The sequence below is a fragment of the Didymella exigua genome (assembly GCF_010094145.1).
Source record: "Didymella exigua CBS 183.55 unplaced genomic scaffold M421scaffold_44, whole genome shotgun sequence".
Taxonomy (NCBI): Eukaryota; Fungi; Ascomycota; class Dothideomycetes; order Pleosporales; family Didymellaceae; genus Didymella; species Didymella exigua.
This window is the reverse complement of record NW_022984818.1, coordinates 140,854-157,745: the sequence shown is the minus strand read 5'-3', so window position 1 is coordinate 157,745 and position 16,892 is coordinate 140,854. Positions and strand designations below refer to the sequence as shown.

The window sequence follows — 16,892 nt, the reverse complement described above, 5'->3', positions numbered from 1 at the left end:
AATCTTCATGAGGTGCTGGGGTAGATGAAAGGGCGATGACGGTTGAATATTCATGAGGTGCTGGGGTAGATGGAAGGGCGATGACGGTTGAATCTACGAGGAGCCGGAGTAAGATTGGAGGGAGAGTGAGTGGCGGTGACGATTGAATACCCACTCGGTGCTGGAGCAGGACAGAAGCAGGGAAAGTGGCGATGACCGTTGACCTTGGACGGCTCAACAACGGTCGAAAAACCCGTTCAACGTGGTACGACGTGTTCAGTCGTCCGTTTCAGACCTGGCATCCCGTTGCCGACTGCAGCATCCCAGTCGCGCCTCACCACCCGCTCCCCACAGGACGAAGCGCACCGCCATGTGCAAGTCCCCGCGTCGTCCTGTACGACACACGATAGACACGTTTTCCGTCCTTGAATTTGAGATACCACGGACGCCATCATTCTCGACGGGTCCGATGCACGCGTGTTGTTGCCTTTGCGCAAGGCCTGCTGTTTCCGTGCCAAGTCCCGGTATGCATTCTGGCACAGCCGTGTCCACCGGCATGTATTCTGGCATAGCCGTGTCCACCGACATGTATTATGGCACAGCCGTGTCCACCGGCACGCATTCTGGCAATTTAGACGAGACACGGTGTGGTCTCTGTAGGATAGTCGGGCCTGACAGCAGAGCAGAGCAGAGCAGGTAGTTTACGAAGAAGATTTACAAAGGTTTACAAAGATTTACAAAGGTTTACAAAGGTTTACAAAGGTTTACAAAGGTTTACAAAGGTTTACAAAGGTTTACCAAGTAATGACCTACTGAGGTCCACGTCTTGTCTTCGCCTCCAAGCACCGACGGTGGCTGCGGGCGTTCAATAAGCGCGCCCGCGACGCGCTCCATTGGCCCGGAGGAGGAGGCGGCGGAAGTCGTGCAGCGGCGGCGGCAGGGGCGGCGCGTCATGCACGCGGTGACTTGCAGCGCGCGGCCACGGAAGCATCTGCGTTCGAGCCAGTGCCGGACTCGTGCACCAGACTACGACGTCGTCTAGCCGTCCGCACCGAGGGCTCTGGTCTGTCCACACCGAGGGCTCTGCTCTGTCCGCACCGAGGGCTCTGCTCTGTGCACGCGCACGCGTACGTTGCGGGGTCTGGTGCGTCGCGCTGGAGGTGCCATGGCGGTGGCGGAGGAGGGCCCGGATTTGCTCGACTGGACCAGACTGGGCCGAGCATGCGAGGCATTGGTGGACGCGCAAGCACGGCATGACAGGGCAAGTGGATGTATGTGTGGATGTATGTGTGGATGTATGCGTGGATGCATGCGTGGATGCACATGCCCGTGACTTTGGAGAGCGGGAGAGCGTGGGCATAAATGTACGATAGCTACTCTACTCTACGCATCTAGAATCCATGGTCACGCGTGCGAGGCCGCGGTGCACGACGGGGTATCCGAGTAAGACGACCAGCGAGTGTGGGCTTTTTGTTCGTGTCGGCTGTCTGCTGCCTACTGTCTGCTGTCTGCTGTCTGCTGTCTGCTGCTTACTGTCTGCTGTCTGCTGCCTACTGCCTGCTGCCTACTGCCTACTGCCTGCTGCCTGCATCGCCAGACTCCAGGTCGACGGCGTGAGGTGCGGTGTACTGTTCCCTGCTGCAGCCCAGCCCAGCTCAGCCAAGCGCCTTGACCTTCTTCTTCTTCTTCTTCTTGGCATCGCCGTCGGCGGGCTGCTTGCCCTGCTGGTAGTCGCGCCAGCTGTTGATGCGGGTGTCGCGCGACTTCTCCCAGGCCTGGTCGTGGTCGCGCTTGCGCTTGCGGTCGACGGCCTCCTCCTCGTCCTTGCGCTGCTGGCGGCCCTCGTCGCGCATCTGGGCCTTCATCTGGCGCTGGCGGCGCAGCTCGTTGTCGCGGATGACCCAGGCCGTCTTGTCGCGCCAGGCGGCGAGGAACTCTGGGCTGCGCGTCTCGGCGTCGTCGGCCGTCAGCTTGCGGTCGCGCATCAGCAGCATGCGGGCGTCGGCCGTGTCCTCGTCGAGGCGGGTGCGCAGCTTCTCGTCGAGCAGCACCGTCTGGGCCTTTTTGAGGCGGTCAAAGGCGTCGGGCGCGTTGGGGTTGGGCGTCTTGTCGGGGTGGATGAGCAGCGACTTGGCGCGGTAGGCCTTTTTAATGTCCGCGTCGGGCACGCCGGGCTGCAGGTCGAGCACGGCGTAGGCGTTGAGGCTGAAGACGTTGCGGATGCCTGGGGGCCGTCAGCATGCAGCGGCGCGGGCGCAGGTGCGGGCGCAGGTGCGGGCGCGGGTGCAGGTGCGGGTGCAGGTGCGGGTGCAGGTGCGGGTGCAGGTGCGGCTTGCGCCCGACGTACGCTCAATCTCCTCGTCCTGGCGGCCTGTCAGCGGCGCGTGTGCGTGTGCGTGTGCGCGTCTGCGCGACGGCGACGCACCTTGTCCAGCTCCTTGCCTGCCGCCGCCAGCTCGGCCTCGATGTCGTCCGCCATGCTGTCGCCGGGGGGTGTGGACTGCTGTCGCCGGGGGGTATGGACTGCTGTCGCCCGGGAATATGGACTGCTATCGCCGGGGGATGTGGACTGCTGTCGCCGGGCAATGTGGACTGCTGCCCGGGATGTGGACTGCTGTCGTCGGCGGGTGAGGACTGCTGTCGCTTGTCGGGTGGACGAAGCGGTCGGCTGTCGTGTCGACGTCCAACACGCGGCGCGACAAGACGGCGGGGGTCGTCCCGCTCGAGAGAGCCTGTGCGCTGCTCCACCAGAATTCGTCGCGCCGCTCCACCAAAATTCATCGCGCCGCTCCACCAAAATTCACCGCGCCGCTCCACCAAAATTCACCGCGCCGCGCCACCAAAATTCACCGCGCCGCGCCACCAGAATTCACCGCTCCGCTGCACCAAAATTCACCGCTCCCGCGCTGCTCTGCCAAAATTCTGCGCGACGTGCACTGAAACCATGGGCGGCGCACGAATCTCCGCTCGCACGCGGCCCACGACGGCTGCAAAGCAGACCTCTGCCACCAAGCGCAAGCGCGACCATGTCGACGTCGAGCAGCTGGAGGCGGCCGTTGCGGCGCTGGTACGACGGCAGACAACGCCCTGCTCGAGCCGACCTGCTGACGCGCACAGGAACCAAAGTCGGGCTCCTACAGCGACTTCACCGACCTGCCCCTCTCCGAGCCGACCAAGGCCGGCCTCAAAGCATGCCACTTCGCCGTCATGACCGACGTCCAGGCCAAGGCCATCCCGCTTGCCCTCCAGGGCCACGACATACTCGGTGCCGCAAAGACGGGCAGCGGCAAGACGCTGTCCTTTATCCTCCCCGTCCTCGAGAACCTGTACCGCCTCCAGCACGTGGGCGCCGACGCGGGCCTCGGCGCCCTGATCCTCTCGCCGACGCGCGAGCTCGCCATCCAGATCTTCGACGTGCTGCGCAAGATTGGAAGACACGGCCACATGTTCGCCGCGGGGCTGCTGATTGGGGGGAAGAGCCTCGAGGCCGAGCGCGACGCGCTGACGCGAATGAACATCCTGGTCGCAACCCCCGGCCGCATGCTGCAGCACCTGTCGCAGACGGCAGCCTTCCACGTCGACGACCTGAAGATGCTGGTCCTGGACGAGGCCGATCGCATTCTCGACATGGGCTTCCAGAAGGACGTCGATGCCATTGTCGAATACCTCCCCAGGGACCGCCAGACCCTGCTCTTCTCCGCAACCCAGTCGAGGAGGGTGTCGGACCTGGCCCGCCTCAGCCTCCACGAGCCCGAGTACGTGTCCGTTCACGGCGAGGACAAGAGCGCGACCCCCAACGGCCTCCGGCAAAACTACATTGTCTGCCCCATCGAGGACAAGATGGACACGCTGTGGAGCTTCCTGCAGGCGAGCAAAAAGTCCAAGATTCTGTGCTTCTTCTCCTCGGCCAAGACGGTGCGCTTCGTCTACGAGTCTTTCCGCCACATGCAGCCCGGCATCCCACTGCTCCACATCCACGGTCGCCAGAAGCAGGGTGCTCGCCTGGACACGACTGCCAAATTCTCGGCCGCCAAGAACTCTTGTCTGTTCGCGACAGACGTCGCCGCCCGCGGCCTTGACTTCCCGGCCGTCGATTTCGTCATCCAGGTCGACTGCCCCGACGACGTCGACACGTACATCCACCGCGTTGGCCGCACCGCCCGTTACAACCGCGAGGGCCGGGGTGTTTTGTTCTTGGCACCGAGCGAGGAGGAGGGCATGCTCCGGCGCCTCGAGCAGAAAAAGGTCCCCATCGAGGTCATCAACGTGCGCCAGAAGAAGAGGACTTGCATCCGGGAGCAGCTACAGAGCATGAACTTCAAGGATGCCTCGATCAAGTACCTCGGCCAGAAGGCCTTTATGACACACGTCAAGTCGCTCTACCTGCAGAGAGACAAGGACGTCTTCAAGCTGAGCGAGTACAACCTCGAAGCCTACGCCGCAAGCCTGGGTCTGCCGGGAACACCGCGGATCAAGTTCCTGCAAGACGACGACAGCAAAGCGAAGAAGCAGGCAAACAGAGAGAAGACGGAACCATCAGACGACTCGGACGACGACGAAGACCCAAAGGACGCGAAGCCCGTGCGAACAAAGTACGACCGCATGTTCGAGCGCCAGAACCAGGACGTTCTCGCAGAGCACTACAAGAAGCTCGTCCGCGACGTCGACGACGGCGACGACGACTTCATGGCCGTCAAGCGCCGCATCCCCGCCGACAGCGACGACGGCGACGCCGCCGCCGACAACGACACCTTTGGCATCGACGAGACCACCGATCCATCGCTGTCTGGCGGCAAGGTCGTCAACCTCGCGGGCGCCTCGCAGCCCCTGGTCATTGACTCGAACCGCCGCGAGAAGCTGCTCAAGTCCAAGAAGAAGCTGCTGCAGTTCATGGACAAGGGCAAGAAGATTGTGTACGACGACGACGGCAACCCGCACGCGGTCTACGAGCTGGAGAACGAGGCCGACTTCAAGGCCCGCGGGCTGCCGGAGGCGCAGCGACAGAAGTTTGTCGAGCAGGCGCGCCAGGTTGTCGAGCAAGCTGACGTCGACGACAAGGCCGCGGCCCGCGAGAAGCGCAGGGAGAAGCTCCGGAAACGCAAGGACAAGGAGCGAGGCGAGCTGGTCGCGGCGTCTGACGACGAGGACGGCGGCCTCCAGCTCCCGGACAACGGCGAAGACTTGCTCGCGCAGTTCAGAGCCGACGCCGAGTCGAGCGACGCGGACGACGGGGACGACGATGCCGAGGAAGCGCCGCAACTGGTCGACAAGAAGCCGAAGAAATGGTTCCAGTCCGACTCGGAAGACGACGCGGGGAGCAGCAGGAAGAAGCGCAGAAGGGGCAGGGACGCGCGGCACGTGGTCGAGCAGCCGGAAACGCTCGAGGACATGGAAGACATGGCTGCCAGGCTGCTTGGCTAAGCCGTCTGGCCAGTGTGTGCATGGCGAGATATCCACATTGCACTACATCGCATCACATCACATTGTATTGCATCACATCACATCGCATCGCATCACATTGTATTGCATCACATCATATCGCATCACATCGCATCATATCGCATCGCATCGCATCAGAGTCTGCCCCCCTTCACGACCAGTCCAACATGCCCATCGCCCGCCTAACATGCTCCGCGCCCAAACTCTCACACTTCCCCCCATCCTCGCCCCTTCCCTCCCCCCCAAGAAACCTCTCGTCGCGATGCCACCTCCCCTGCCTCTCCTCTGCCTCCTCCAGCAGCACCGCAAGCGGCATTGGATTACTCCCGCCGCCGTCGACCTCCGCCCTAAGCGCAGTCTTGACAAGCGCGCGCCACACATCCGGATCAAGCGCGACATCGAAGCCCAGCGGGCAATCGGGCGCACCCGTGTGCAGGTGCGCGAGCGCGGGGCTCCCGTCGCCCATGCGGAACGGCTTCGTGGCGCGCGCGGCCCGCAGACGGTCCGCCTCGGCGTCTATCTCGCGCAGCGCGTTGCTGAAGCGCTCCAGGAGTGCTTTGAAGAGCGCGCTGATGCTGGATACGTTTTGCATTGCGCTGAAGCGGTCGAGTGGGCATGTCGGGCAGCGGAGGACGGTTGCTATTGTCCCGCTCGCGTGGCGGAGGGGCTGGAGCACGCGTGGGAAGGAGAGCGTCGGGACGGTTTGTAGCTCTGTTAGGGTGAGGTATGTGAGTGAGAGGCAGATGCACGGGCCCAGTGCTGCGTGGTAGGGCGGCGTGGCTTGGATGGCGGCTGCGTAGCTGGGTTGCGTGGAGGGGGCTGCTTGGGCGTCCCAGAGGGAGGGGTCGATTGGGGACGTGTCGATTGGGGAGGGGTCGATTAGGGACGTGTCGATTGGGGAGGGGTCGATTAGGGACGTGTCGACGAAGCTTTGGTCGTGAGCATCCGCGTGTTGGAATAAAAGGGTTGCTTCCTCGAGATTGGTCGTTGGGGGCGACGGTTCGTAGATGGCAACGCCGGCCAGACTCGTGTCTTGAGCGTACACCTCGTTCTCAGCGTGCAGCGCAAACTCCGGCATATCGACAAGTCCGAAGCCGGTGAAGCCGTCGATGCTTTCGTGACCATCCTGGATAGCTATAGTTGCCGCTCCATCGTCCAGCTCGTCCCCCTCTTCCCTCCTTCTCTTCCTCGGCCGCCCCATGGTCTTCCTTGGCGAGTACACACACTCCATCTCCTCCCTCCGACATCTTCCACAACACGGCTTGTCGCCCGAGCACTTCAACTTCCGCGTCCCTTTGCACGTTAGCCACGTCTTCTGTCAATGAAGCCTGGCAAGTCACGAATCACAATGGAGTTTGAGGGTGGCTTACGGCATTCATCACAAGCGGCATGTAATTTCTCCTTGTGAGGTTGCGGCATATGATGTCACACGTGCAGTTGTTCGAGGTGGAGATGCGGCTCGATCTCTATATTCTCCAGCGTTGGGCTGTGGTGCATGGTTGCTGACTGCTTCGCGATGGTCATGGAGATGCCAAGCGGGCGGGAACGGCGCCAGGGTTCGCTGTCAGGCCGCCCACGAACCGGATCCACGTGCACCCACGACAAGTTCACGACGAGTTGTAGTTCGAGCATGGCGCGGAAGTAGAGTTTGGTTCCTTTTGTTTCCAGTGGTGCGATGGATTGTCATACTTGAGCGGCGCTCAAGCGTGCGACCATGGAAGCGCAGATGCCAATGGGAATGTTTAGGGCCAGCTCCGGCCTACCCAGCCAGGAGGGTATCGAAGCTTACTTTGATGTATTTGTAACCGTTAATTGTTGTGGCAGGGAAATAAAGTCGACCTGTTCACATCCAAGATCGAGGCTGAGACGGCTGAACATGCGCCCGCCTGCCTCCTTCGTCAGCGTCGTGGTCCGCACTTGCTCCGACTAGCACCAACTTCTCCTTCCTCTTTGGTCTAGGCCGCCTTCCCTCAAGCATGTATCCGATCGATGCTTACACACTGAAGCTTGAGCGCTTTGACGATGAAGCGCGCATCCCACCTTACGCCATCCTCTCCCACACTTGGGGCGAGTCCGAGGTCACTTTTGAACACATCCGCAAACTGAACGAGTTAGATGGTCTTGGAGCCTGGAATATACGCAAGACATGTGAGCAGGCTCTCAAGGAAAACCTCTGCTACGCGTGGGTGGACACGTGTTGCGTTGATAAAAAGTCATCAGCGGAGCTGAGCGAAGCCATCAACAGCACGTTCCGATGGTACCGGCAGTCCTTTGTGTGCTACGCATTCCTTCAAGACGTCACACATGGTGGCGAGGACATTTTCGAAGATCTGACGGGCGCAAGGCGGTCCACAAGAGGGTGGACGCTGCAAGAGCTCTTCGCACCACCGCATATGGCACTCTACGACCAAAGGTGAAATGTATAGGGACGAAAGCACAAAGCTCCATTGCCACCGCCATGGCAGTCATGACAGGGGTCGACGCCAAAGTCTTGAGCGGGGAAACGGAGCTAGGAACCTTGAGCATCGCGCACAGGATGAGCTGGGCGGCAAACCGCGTCACCACGCGCATCGAGGGCGTGGCGTGCAGCATGCTCGGAATCTTCGACATCAACATGCCGCTCCTATACGGCGTAAGGCAGCAAGGCATTCGTGCGCCTTCAGGAAGAGATCATGAGCAACACCAACGACCAGAGTCTCTTCGCGTGGAGACCAAGCAAGCACGAAACCCGCTTGGCTGCGAACCGATCAGAACAACAAGGCATATCGGCATTCGCGAGGTACTCCCGGGACTTTGAGTCGTCGACGCACATGTTCTCCCAGTCGACGCACACCACCTTCGCACTGACAAACAACGGCGTCAAGGTATCCGCCCCCGTCCTGCCGTGGCACCCCTTCGCCACAAACCAGCTTGCGACCTGGAAGATAGCAGGCGGCCTGGCGCCATGGGAGCATTTCAAACGGAGCCCGGGCGTGCTGCTAGTCCTGGCGTGCTGCTAGTCCTGGCGTGCCGATTTGCGTCGGGCGAACGCGTCGCGCTCCGCTGCCAGTGTGTCGACACCACCGGCTTCCAGGTCGTGCGTGTCACCAGCGGTGCAATGTACCACATCACGGAGCGAGACTTCCAGCATGCGTGGTGGACTGACCTGCGTCTGCGGAAAAAGGGGTCCTTTGGTAATGTCGGCAAGGGCCACCACCACAGTTCTCAACGATCAGTTAAGTGGGACTCAGCGACCGCAGATTGACTTGGTGGATCACCTGTTCGAGTCTGGCAGTTACCTACATAGGCTTTATTCCTACCTTGTTGGGTAAGCGCGTGAATGTGAGGTCGAAATCGACTACAACGGCTGGCCACCACGAGCCCGTGCATTGAAGCCACGACGGTCGCGAAGACACTGACGTTCTGATCGCGTCGTGCGAGGTGTTCTCACACTCCTCTGCTCAGCTGTGCAATACCGCCCGTCAACGATTGCCTGCGCTATGCAGCGCCACATGCTGCCGAGGTCACATGTGCATTTCAAGTCGAGCACGGCGTCTATCGACTCGCCCCGTTTCTACAACCACCACCACTCCACGACTGTGCATGTGTAGTGTGGTGTAGTGTAGGGTCTAATGCATCCAGGAAAACGGCATGTCGGTGGCTGCCAGACGCGCGATAGCCCGGGTATTCGAAGACGCGCAGGCCCGTGGTGCTGCGTCCGGCTGAGTTGGTGAGGTGTTACAGGCCGAGTTCATGTGCATGCGAGGCGGATTTGCGCTGATGGAAACGTTGCAGTCCCCTCGACTGGATGCTCTGATTATGGTCCGCAATGTCGAAGAGCCTTGCCTATAATATTTGAAGAACGCATATCCAGCGACTTGACTGCAACGGCAGTACCTCGCTTACTACTGGCGTGCCCTCCTCATGGTGGGCTCGTGACGGAACTTGAGAGCTGCTGACTTCACCTTGACATGGTGACCTGGACATGGTGACATGCCAAGTACTCACAATTCATGACAAATGATCCGAGCAACGCCCTACGTTATGGTCTGTCAATCGCATCCTAAGTTTCGGCATATCACTCTAGCCGAGTCCACTAGTTAGCTCTTCAATAATTTGTAAGTTCAACGTTTGTTAGCGCTCGAAGGACCGAGCTCCGGACCAATATACGCCACCCGGGGAACAGACTTTCGGCCGCGTGGGTTTCGCGGGGAAAATGTAGATAAAGTCCGCAGCAGAATAGGAACACGTGGTTGAACTTGGAATCATGTGTATTGTTGCGTGTCTCATCGCCGCAACGAGAACGGCCCTTTGGCTGATTCATGGCAAATTGCCATCTCAGGATCCGGAGCTTGCGCAAACGCCGGCTCAGGTGCTTTCACTGGTACTTCCCTCACCTCTCGCTGACTACTTGCTCTTGATGGAGTATTGCTTTGCTGTCTTGTCAATGCCCGCCTTGAGCTCGCGTCTGTCGAGCGTAGCAAATCCTTCTCGGCCGCGGCCGATGACCCAAAAGTTAGCCAGTGAATGACCAGTGCATCCCAGAACACGTCGCCCATACAGAAGGCCAAACACATCATGCCCAATTCCCTGCCACCTGTGACGAGGAACTGTATCATGTTCGCTGCCACGGGAAGCTCGATCAAGATTGCGCCGATGATGCTCTTCGTTAACAAAGTCTTGATGTTCCTCTGGACGGCCGTCTCACCTCTCGCAATTACTGGCTCTGTTTTGCTGGTCCGCGAGAGTGCAGCAGAAACGGTGGGCATGCCATGAAGTTTGATAATTGGTCGCAGGAGGTAGAAGAACACACCAGTAAGACCAACGTTCGTGATGATGTTGACGCTCAGGATCGGTATCGACGCCTGGCTCTCGATGCCAAAGTGACAACGGCCATCCGACTCGTGCATTGCGGTGACGCGCCAGAAATACGAGTTAAGGGATATGCCGGTATACATGATCATCGCGGGAACAAGGCAGGCGATGTAGACCTTATCTTTGCCGCGGCTAACGAAAGGCGCGCGGACGATGTGGACGCGTTCAACCAGAAAGGCGTACACGAAACCTTTGGCCATGATGTAGAACATTAAGCACACCCACGTCCCAGCGTCGCAAAGCTTGTACGTGTATAGCCCTTGCCCAGACACCAATGCTGCGGATATAATGATGTAGCATGCGACCGTGATGTATATGGCGAGGAGGAGGGGTGCCATAAAGTTTCGTCTTGATCGGATGCCTCGATTCAACCGGCGTATACGAGATCCTACGGTCATGTTAGTCTTCATGCAATTGCTGTGGTTGGGAGGCCTCATACCCAGCAGGAAGGCAAGGATTGTTGTGCAAAAGATAGCCACGACCACGAATATTGTCCGATCTCTGGCCGGCTCGCCAGTTATGATGTGTATATTCTCGTTATTCCTGATCTCAAGTGCGTCCTCTTTTGACAGAGGTGCGGCCTGCACTACCAGTCCCCAGGAAAGACATATCCATGCGATGAATTCCATGCCCGGTATAGGGTTGTATTATCAAACGAAAGAAATGTTGCCGGCCACAAATATTAAACTGTGGCTGCTACGATCCAGAGGCACGGATATGTGAGTCGCAAAGTGGACAATCATTGAGCTTTGACTGAAAGGACGCCTTGACGTATGCTGCAGAGGAGGACCGATACTTGCATGTGCACTAGTAGTAGTCCTTGCAGCCGTTGGACATCGCCTGCTCAGCAACTCCTAAGTTTTGAACGTCGACAATCGACGTTTTGCGTGTGCTGATCACCACCGAGCGCGAACTTGCGGGGTCTACTCCGTGTGGTCGACGGCTCACCGACCGAACACTTCCGCCGCTAGAGCTTTACAGATTTGCGCCGTCGGCGAGTCACATGTTTGAGGACGAGCTTACCATAAATGAGGCTTGAGAGAGGAAGATTGCCGACTTGAAGTAAGGCTGTACACCGGCGGAGGCGAGGCTTATTTTTCTCTGGATGCCCACCGCGGATGTGGGAACGGACGTGACTCCGTCCAGGTATTGTCCAATAGCGTGATAGAAATGCGTGAAAGCGGTAGACACGTGATGGGTTGCCACAGGGCATAGGGTCTTGATTCGGCAGATTCAGACCCCTCATAAGAATTTGCCAGATCCGATGGTGAATGCGCCCAGATCCGATGGTGTAGTGGCAGCCAAGCGTTGAGCGTGAGGCAGCATGGGATAGACGATACAAGGGCCGATAGAGCAGTCCAGCCAAATTAACTCATCAAAGACTTCGCAGGTACGGTTCGTATCTGGACATCAGAACAAGTGCGCCAAGTCGATTCCCTTCTATGTCGGCCCGCTCGTCGCCTCCCAGCCTCAACGCTCCATTCCATCATCCATCTCCAACGACAAGCTCTCGAGGGCAAGCTTAGCCTCGTATTCAGCGACCATGTGCTTGATCATGAGGTACTGTCTACTGTCAGGTCCGAAGGACGCCAGGGCATTGCGGAGAGATGACTGCATCTATGTGGATGTCAGAAGCGAAGTCTAGCTAGGCCGCCGTGTGGCCATTTGAACATCATTAGGCACGTACCGAGAGCAGGACGTCGTCTGGCGGAGGCGGCATGATGACGCAAGGCTGATTGTGAGGCTGACAGTCTTGGGGTGTTGTTTTTGGCGGTCGACAACCATGAGAAATCGCCAAAACCCACCTCGCTAGCGTGCTTGCCTTTAACATCTTACAAAAACAACACGGCAGGAGCGAAGAATAATATTTGATTACAATTGCTGCATTGCTACGCTTGCACGACAAATATCACTCTAAGTATACTATACAACAAATAGACCGTACCCAAACTCTCCCTGACCAGTGATCCGCCTATGCAAAGCAGTACTCCGATGCATGCCCAAAACTACAATTTCGATACTTTGTCTTGCGCGAACACCAAACGCCATGCTGGATAAACTCACAATGCGCTGGAGAACTTACCAAACTTCACATGGTATCTTAAGTAACACAATACTCTCCCTCCACGCTGGCGCAACTGAGACGATCTCCTCAAAAACTGACGTATCCCGTGTCTTCACCACCAGGTTCGTCCATCCATCCGGCTCCAGCCTCGCCAAGTCCGGGTCCGTGGTGATGGCTTCCGCGAGCCATGCCTTCACCTTCGCCGCGCTCCACCCACTCTTCGTTGATGTCATGGTAGATGCGTTGGAAATACAACCGCAGCGACCGCAATCCGCGCAGGTAGCCCCTATCTACCTCATCAGGGTCTTTTGGCGGACATGATGCGCCTTCAAGCGTGTCCTCGGCGGTGACGCAATTGGCGAAGTCGACAATCCTGAGCTTAATCTCTGGCTTATCCTTTGGTGGTGCCGCGCTCGATGTGGGCGCTGGTCCGGGGGACGTCGGGCCAGAGGGCGCAGCTGACGGCGCAGCGGATAGGTCATCGCCACTCGGTGTGGTCACGCCGTTCTGTTGGGACGAAGCCTCCCTTTCTTTATACTCGCCGTCGCCTCGATCGTACAGCATGAGCAGACTGCTGGCGTAGAATCTGTAGCCTGGCAGTTTCCTGATCTTGCGTTCAAGCTGACTGATCTTCTCTAGAATCACAGGGATGTGTCGATTAGCCGCCTTGTAGCCAGTGCCGTCCCAGAAGAATTTCTTCAGCGCGTCCTGGAACTCTCTACCAGCCTTGAGGTCACGGCCGTAGTACTTGTCCTCGAAAAGATAGCTTTGCGTCTTCACATTCCAAATTTGCATGCCGCAAACGCGCACACCAAGCTCCCGACTGGTGGTCATTTGACACTTGCGACGTTGCGACTTTTGTTTCTTCTCATCAGCCTCGACGCCATACTGACGGGTGCCCATCTTCAGATCCAAAACGCAAGGTCGAGACATGCCTGCGGTCAAGTCCTCAAGTAGAATGAAGTGCTGTACACGCTCATCAGGCTGTTGCTGGGCTTCTTCGGGGTTTGAGGGTTCACCAATCGCTGGTGGCTCTGCCTTCTTCTTAGTTATGACAGGAGCTGGGAGCATCAAGGCTTCCGGTTCAGACGCAGAGCTTCCCAGACTTGGCACATTACCGGAAGGCGCAGGCTGATCCTTCATGTCGCTTTTTGTGGGTGAGAGTGGCTTTCGGTCTTCGTCCATAGCGAAGACCTCCTCTTCTCCATCTCCTCCATAGCCATCTTCTTCATAGAACTCGAGGTTATGTCTTCGATCCGAGTCCAGTCCGAGTGGCCTCCGTACAAGTCCGCTGCCGGAGTGCCTTCGTCGAGGGACATTGCTCGATGGCGGCTGCAGCGAGTCTGCATTCCGCGACCTAAGCTCCTCTGGCGACCCGAAGCTCACAGCAAGATCGCTTACATCAGAAGCTTGCCGACGTGCCTCCGCATTTGCTCTCAAAATCTGCTTGCGCGGAGACTCTTCGCGTCCTGGTTGCAAAACAGACACGTCTGTGCTGTTGCGTCTCATAGACGGCGCAGATCCTGCCACAGATTGCGCATTATCGCTACCTGATCTGCGAGTGCTAATACCGTGGTGCTGGTGACGCTGACGAAGATGGATAGTGGGAGGTGCAAACACCTGACGAAGCACTTCTTCTTGCAGCTTTCGATTGATGGTTGTAACACCCCAACTGCTATGGTGCCTCATCGGAGGTCTATCTGGGCCGTTCGAGCGCCAGTCCTGCACACTTTGGTTCCTTCGGTGGTACTGTGAGGAGAAGGAACCGCTGCCTGTCCATGGATCCGGTGTAGCTGATCTCGGTGGCATTCCAAACAAGTTGTCGGGGATGATATGTCGGTTGTTCGCGAAAATAACCTGCGGTGCAGGCGTTTGCTGCTGCGAATGACTAACAACCCTGGGCTGATCCTCCGCTTTCGTCTCCTGGGAAGCTGGCTCCTTGGTAGTTCCACTAGGCGGAGCAGCTGAAGCTGTGGATTCTGGATCTGCTTTTGTCTTGTCTTTCTTTTTCTTCTTTGGCGCTTTGCGATAAGTCACGTTCAAAACGCCGATGTACCTAAAGTGACAGCATAACGTTAGCGATCTGCATTATACACATAGAGTAGGGCCAACATCTTTGCTGGTGTTTCAGTATCAAAGCAAAATGCTCTCATAGTGATGGTCATACCTTGGCAGAAAATCTAGCAGCTCAGGATGGTGCCTCTCGACCGTCTCGTAAAACTCGTTCTCGCGGTTGTTGAGTTGTTTGCACACGGCTCTTCTTGAGAAGCGATACACCGTAGAATGACCGCCAACCTGATGGTTGTACGGTTTCAACTCCACAGCACCAAGTGGTGCCGGTGGCTGCGCTACTGGAGCAGGTGCTTGAGCTGTTACAGGCTTGTGTTCCGACTTGACCATCGTTGCAGTGGGTGTCGTTCCTAGGTCGTCAGTCGCGCTCGATTCATAGCCAAGAAGTGACTGCGTGGACTCTGCTAGCGACTCAATTTCAGATTCAGATTCATCTGGAACTGCATCGGACGACGCAGATGTCAACGGCTTGTCGTTTTCTTTCTGCACTGATGCTGTCGCAGCAATGTCACCATGTAGGCATTGATTGGTATCTTGGGACTGTAGAGAAATTTCTACTTCTTCAGGAGTTTGAACATCATCTCCTGTTTCCCAACCTCTGGGTACTTTGCCCGCATGAATTGAGTCTCTCTTACGGTTCTGGGGCAGCTCGAGTCTTCGTGTCTCTTCAGATGGGGTGCTTGGCTCTGCCGCCTTGTGTTGCCGATGAGGGAAATACAAAGCCGACGAGATCTGTTCGCGCTCGGAGTCTTCATCTTCTTCAGATGCCGGTGACTGATTCGTGCTATCCTTTTCCTTGGCCCGAAAGTAATCAACCGACTCTTCGTGAGACCCAGGACCTGTCAATCTAGACGCGTGCGCATGGAGCTTATCTAGGATGGAAGCTGGCAAGCTCCTCGACATGGACGATCCAGGAACAACACCAGGTGTCAGGTTGGTGAAGTTTCTGATCTCCTCGAGGAGAGGCCGTGGCAAATGACGCTTGTTCGACTTTACTTCCTCAATCGATACAGGAGCTGAGTCTTTGCTCTTAGAGACTGAGCCAGGGATCTCAAAGTAAGACTCAGATGTCCTCTCAAGAGGAGTTTGGACGATGGACGATGGACGGGATTCCTGCTGTAATGACTGTGTAGGAGCACTGGCTTCATTCTCCTCAGAGAGAGTGGAGAATATTTTATCATTGGGTCGGCGGTCCTTGGGTCGTGCATCCCGCTTCTGCTCTTCTGGACCCTCTGCATCCTTGAACACACGAAGGAAGTGACTTGCTTTCCGGCTGCGTCCGGAAGCTGTTTGCTCTGCCTTGGGTAGTGCTGCTTCTATCTTCTTCACGGCTTGCTCGTCTGCTGATGGGTCATCGTGAGGAGCACTGCCTCTGAACGGCACCGGCTTGCCTTCTCGCCATTCTCTGTTCCTGCGCCGCTCCTCGGTATCGGACAATGCCTTATTCAGGGCTGAGTGGGCGTCTGCATTGTGTGGCGTCGACGACCGGCGTACAGGGGAGTCGACGGGGCTCATGAAGGGCGGCGGGCTCTCGCGGGCGACTTCGAGACCCATGACAGATTCAATTGGGACGTGCTGGGCGAATTGCGTCGCTAGAATGGTTTGAGGGTCTTGCAGCGCGACTGGTGGGTACGTGGATTCTTTCCTGCGGAAGAAGGGCGGGTCGATCAGACTCCTCTGCAGCGGCGCTGGTGCAGCCACATCTGATAAGCGGTGCTCGGGGGCATCTTCGTCGGGCTCAGTCGTGTGTGCTGCTGCTTTGGACCGCGGCGACGAGATGGGACTGTCAGAGGCTAGATATGTGGTCGAGAAGATGCTGTCGCGCTCGTCCAGCTGCGGGCGATCGAACGACGACTGCCACAGGCTCTCCTTGGGGGCAATCGGCACCGTCTTGGAGCGGCCGGTCTGCGAGAGCTTGCGGGGCGTTGCCACGGGCGTGAGATGCTCTTGAGCGTGCCGGGGAGCGGTGGGCGTGCCATGGCTTGAGCCCGGGGTTTGCGGCGCATTTGACCTCACCGATGCGGGGGGTGAGGTAATTCCTTGGGCGTCCAGATGCGGTGACATGGGGGTGACATTGGTCAGGCGCGCTGAGAGGGCCTCGTCGGTAGGCGTGACAGACCGTGTGGCAGATACTGCCGGACGGGCCTGGGAGACGTCGCGGCGGGCCAGGACAGCCGTCGTTGGGTGCGGTAAGGGCACAATTCGGCCGGCTTAGCGTGCGAGGGGCGCGGTGCGAGGCGCTCTGGCGGGCGCGCTGGCGGGCGTTTCGAGGCGGCGGCGGGCAGGTCTTCGCGGTGCAGAGCGTCGGGCGCAGCGAGTGAGAATGGCGGCAGACCCACGTTCCAGCTCGCAGAGGACGTGTGTGGACGGCCGTCACCCTCCAAGAGGCGGCGCACGGATAATTGGCGAAAGCTCAAGCCAATGACGTCGCGTGCAACTGCACTACTGGTGACGACCTCCGCGCTGCGTGTGTTGGGCGCAGTAC

At 58.1% G+C, this 16,892-nt stretch overlaps 9 protein-coding genes across 9 annotated transcripts; 3 read left to right on the top strand and 6 right to left on the bottom strand.

Moving 5' to 3' along the window:
* Positions 1-705: 705 nt before the first annotated feature.
* Positions 706-1,651, bottom strand: M421DRAFT_301835 (uncharacterized protein). The gene has a single exon (XM_033589110.1). The coding sequence runs from the start codon at positions 1,337-1,339 to the stop codon at positions 845-847; it is 495 nt and encodes a 164-aa protein (XP_033444198.1). The 5' UTR covers positions 1,340-1,651; the 3' UTR covers positions 706-844.
* On the bottom strand, positions 1,323-2,658 carry M421DRAFT_425284 (DNAJ domain-containing protein). Its single transcript, XM_033594032.1, has 3 exons — positions 2,405-2,658; positions 2,327-2,342; positions 1,323-2,203 (listed from the first exon to the last, which is right to left on the bottom strand). The coding sequence occupies exons 1-3, from the start codon at positions 2,456-2,458 to the stop codon at positions 1,635-1,637; spliced, it is 639 nt and encodes a 212-aa protein (XP_033444197.1). The 5' UTR covers positions 2,459-2,658; the 3' UTR covers positions 1,323-1,634.
* Positions 2,659-2,794: 136 nt separating this feature from the next.
* On the top strand, positions 2,795-5,523 carry M421DRAFT_425283 (DEAD-domain-containing protein). The gene is made up of 2 exons (XM_033594031.1): positions 2,795-3,046; positions 3,097-5,523. Exons 1-2 carry the CDS (start codon positions 2,924-2,926, stop codon positions 5,398-5,400), a joined length of 2,427 nt encoding a protein of 808 aa, XP_033444196.1. The 5' UTR covers positions 2,795-2,923; the 3' UTR covers positions 5,401-5,523.
* Positions 5,524-5,569: 46 nt separating this feature from the next.
* On the bottom strand, positions 5,570-6,837 carry M421DRAFT_73991 (uncharacterized protein; the record flags this gene model as incomplete). Its single annotated transcript, XM_033596996.1, has 3 exons — positions 5,570-6,347; positions 6,417-6,711; positions 6,789-6,837. The coding sequence occupies 3 exons, from the start codon at positions 6,835-6,837 to the stop codon at positions 5,570-5,572; spliced, it is 1,122 nt and encodes a 373-aa protein (XP_033444195.1).
* A 557-nt stretch (positions 6,838-7,394) lies between these two features.
* Positions 7,395-7,835, top strand: M421DRAFT_104106 (uncharacterized protein; the record flags this gene model as incomplete). Its single annotated transcript, XM_033586981.1, has 1 exon — positions 7,395-7,835. One exon carries the CDS (start codon positions 7,395-7,397, stop codon positions 7,833-7,835), a length of 441 nt encoding a protein of 146 aa, XP_033444194.1.
* Positions 7,836-7,876: 41 nt separating this feature from the next.
* On the top strand, positions 7,877-8,417 carry M421DRAFT_9236 (uncharacterized protein; the record flags this gene model as incomplete). Its single annotated transcript, XM_033598027.1, has 2 exons — positions 7,877-8,050; positions 8,112-8,417. The coding sequence occupies 2 exons, from the start codon at positions 7,877-7,879 to the stop codon at positions 8,415-8,417; spliced, it is 480 nt and encodes a 159-aa protein (XP_033444193.1).
* Positions 8,418-9,657: 1,240 nt separating this feature from the next.
* Positions 9,658-11,136, bottom strand: M421DRAFT_425280 (uncharacterized protein). The gene is made up of 2 exons (XM_033594030.1): positions 10,712-11,136; positions 9,658-10,660 (listed from the first exon to the last, which is right to left on the bottom strand). Exons 1-2 carry the CDS (start codon positions 10,899-10,901, stop codon positions 9,684-9,686), a joined length of 1,167 nt encoding a protein of 388 aa, XP_033444192.1. The 5' UTR covers positions 10,902-11,136; the 3' UTR covers positions 9,658-9,683.
* Positions 11,137-11,282: 146 nt separating this feature from the next.
* M421DRAFT_425279 (uncharacterized protein) lies at positions 11,283-12,024 on the bottom strand. Its single transcript, XM_033594029.1, has 2 exons — positions 11,960-12,024; positions 11,283-11,889 (listed from the first exon to the last, which is right to left on the bottom strand). Exons 1-2 carry the CDS (start codon positions 11,990-11,992, stop codon positions 11,743-11,745), a joined length of 180 nt encoding a protein of 59 aa, XP_033444191.1. The 5' UTR covers positions 11,993-12,024; the 3' UTR covers positions 11,283-11,742.
* A 101-nt stretch (positions 12,025-12,125) lies between these two features.
* M421DRAFT_425277 (SAICAR synthase-like protein) lies at positions 12,126-16,870 on the bottom strand. Its single transcript, XM_033594028.1, has 2 exons — positions 14,505-16,870; positions 12,126-14,393 (listed from the first exon to the last, which is right to left on the bottom strand). The coding sequence occupies exons 1-2, from the start codon at positions 16,469-16,471 to the stop codon at positions 12,425-12,427; spliced, it is 3,936 nt and encodes a 1,311-aa protein (XP_033444190.1). The 5' UTR covers positions 16,472-16,870; the 3' UTR covers positions 12,126-12,424.
* Between the last annotated feature and the right edge of the window lie 22 nt (positions 16,871-16,892).

Excerpts from the sequence above, each read along its gene's own strand:
- M421DRAFT_425284 (XM_033594032.1), bottom strand. The coding sequence starts at position 2,458 with ATGGCGGACGACATCGAGGCCGAGCTGGCGGCGGCAGGCAAGGAGCTG.
- M421DRAFT_425283 (XM_033594031.1), top strand. The coding sequence starts at position 2,924 with ATGGGCGGCGCACGAATCTCCGCTCGCACGCGGCCCACGACGGCTGCA. Across the intron at positions 3,047-3,096 it reads AGGCGGCCGTTGCGGCGCTG|GAACCAAAGTCGGGCTCCTA; the intron begins GTACGACGGCAG and ends TGACGCGCACAG.
- M421DRAFT_425277 (XM_033594028.1), bottom strand. The coding sequence starts at position 16,471 with ATGTCACCGCATCTGGACGCCCAAGGAATTACCTCACCCCCCGCATCG. Across the intron at positions 14,394-14,504 it reads CTGCTAGATTTTCTGCCAAG|GTACATCGGCGTTTTGAACG; the intron begins GTATGACCATCA and ends CTGTCACTTTAG.
- M421DRAFT_301835 (XM_033589110.1), bottom strand. The coding sequence starts at position 1,339 with ATGCCCACGCTCTCCCGCTCTCCAAAGTCACGGGCATGTGCATCCACG.
- M421DRAFT_425279 (XM_033594029.1), bottom strand. The coding sequence starts at position 11,992 with ATGCCGCCTCCGCCAGACGACGTCCTGCTCTCG. Across the intron at positions 11,890-11,959 it reads CAGACGACGTCCTGCTCTCG|ATGCAGTCATCTCTCCGCAA; the intron begins GTACGTGCCTAA and ends ACATCCACATAG.
- M421DRAFT_425280 (XM_033594030.1), bottom strand. The coding sequence starts at position 10,901 with ATGGAATTCATCGCATGGATATGTCTTTCCTGGGGACTGGTAGTGCAG. Across the intron at positions 10,661-10,711 it reads AATCCTTGCCTTCCTGCTGG|GATCTCGTATACGCCGGTTG; the intron begins GTATGAGGCCTC and ends ACATGACCGTAG.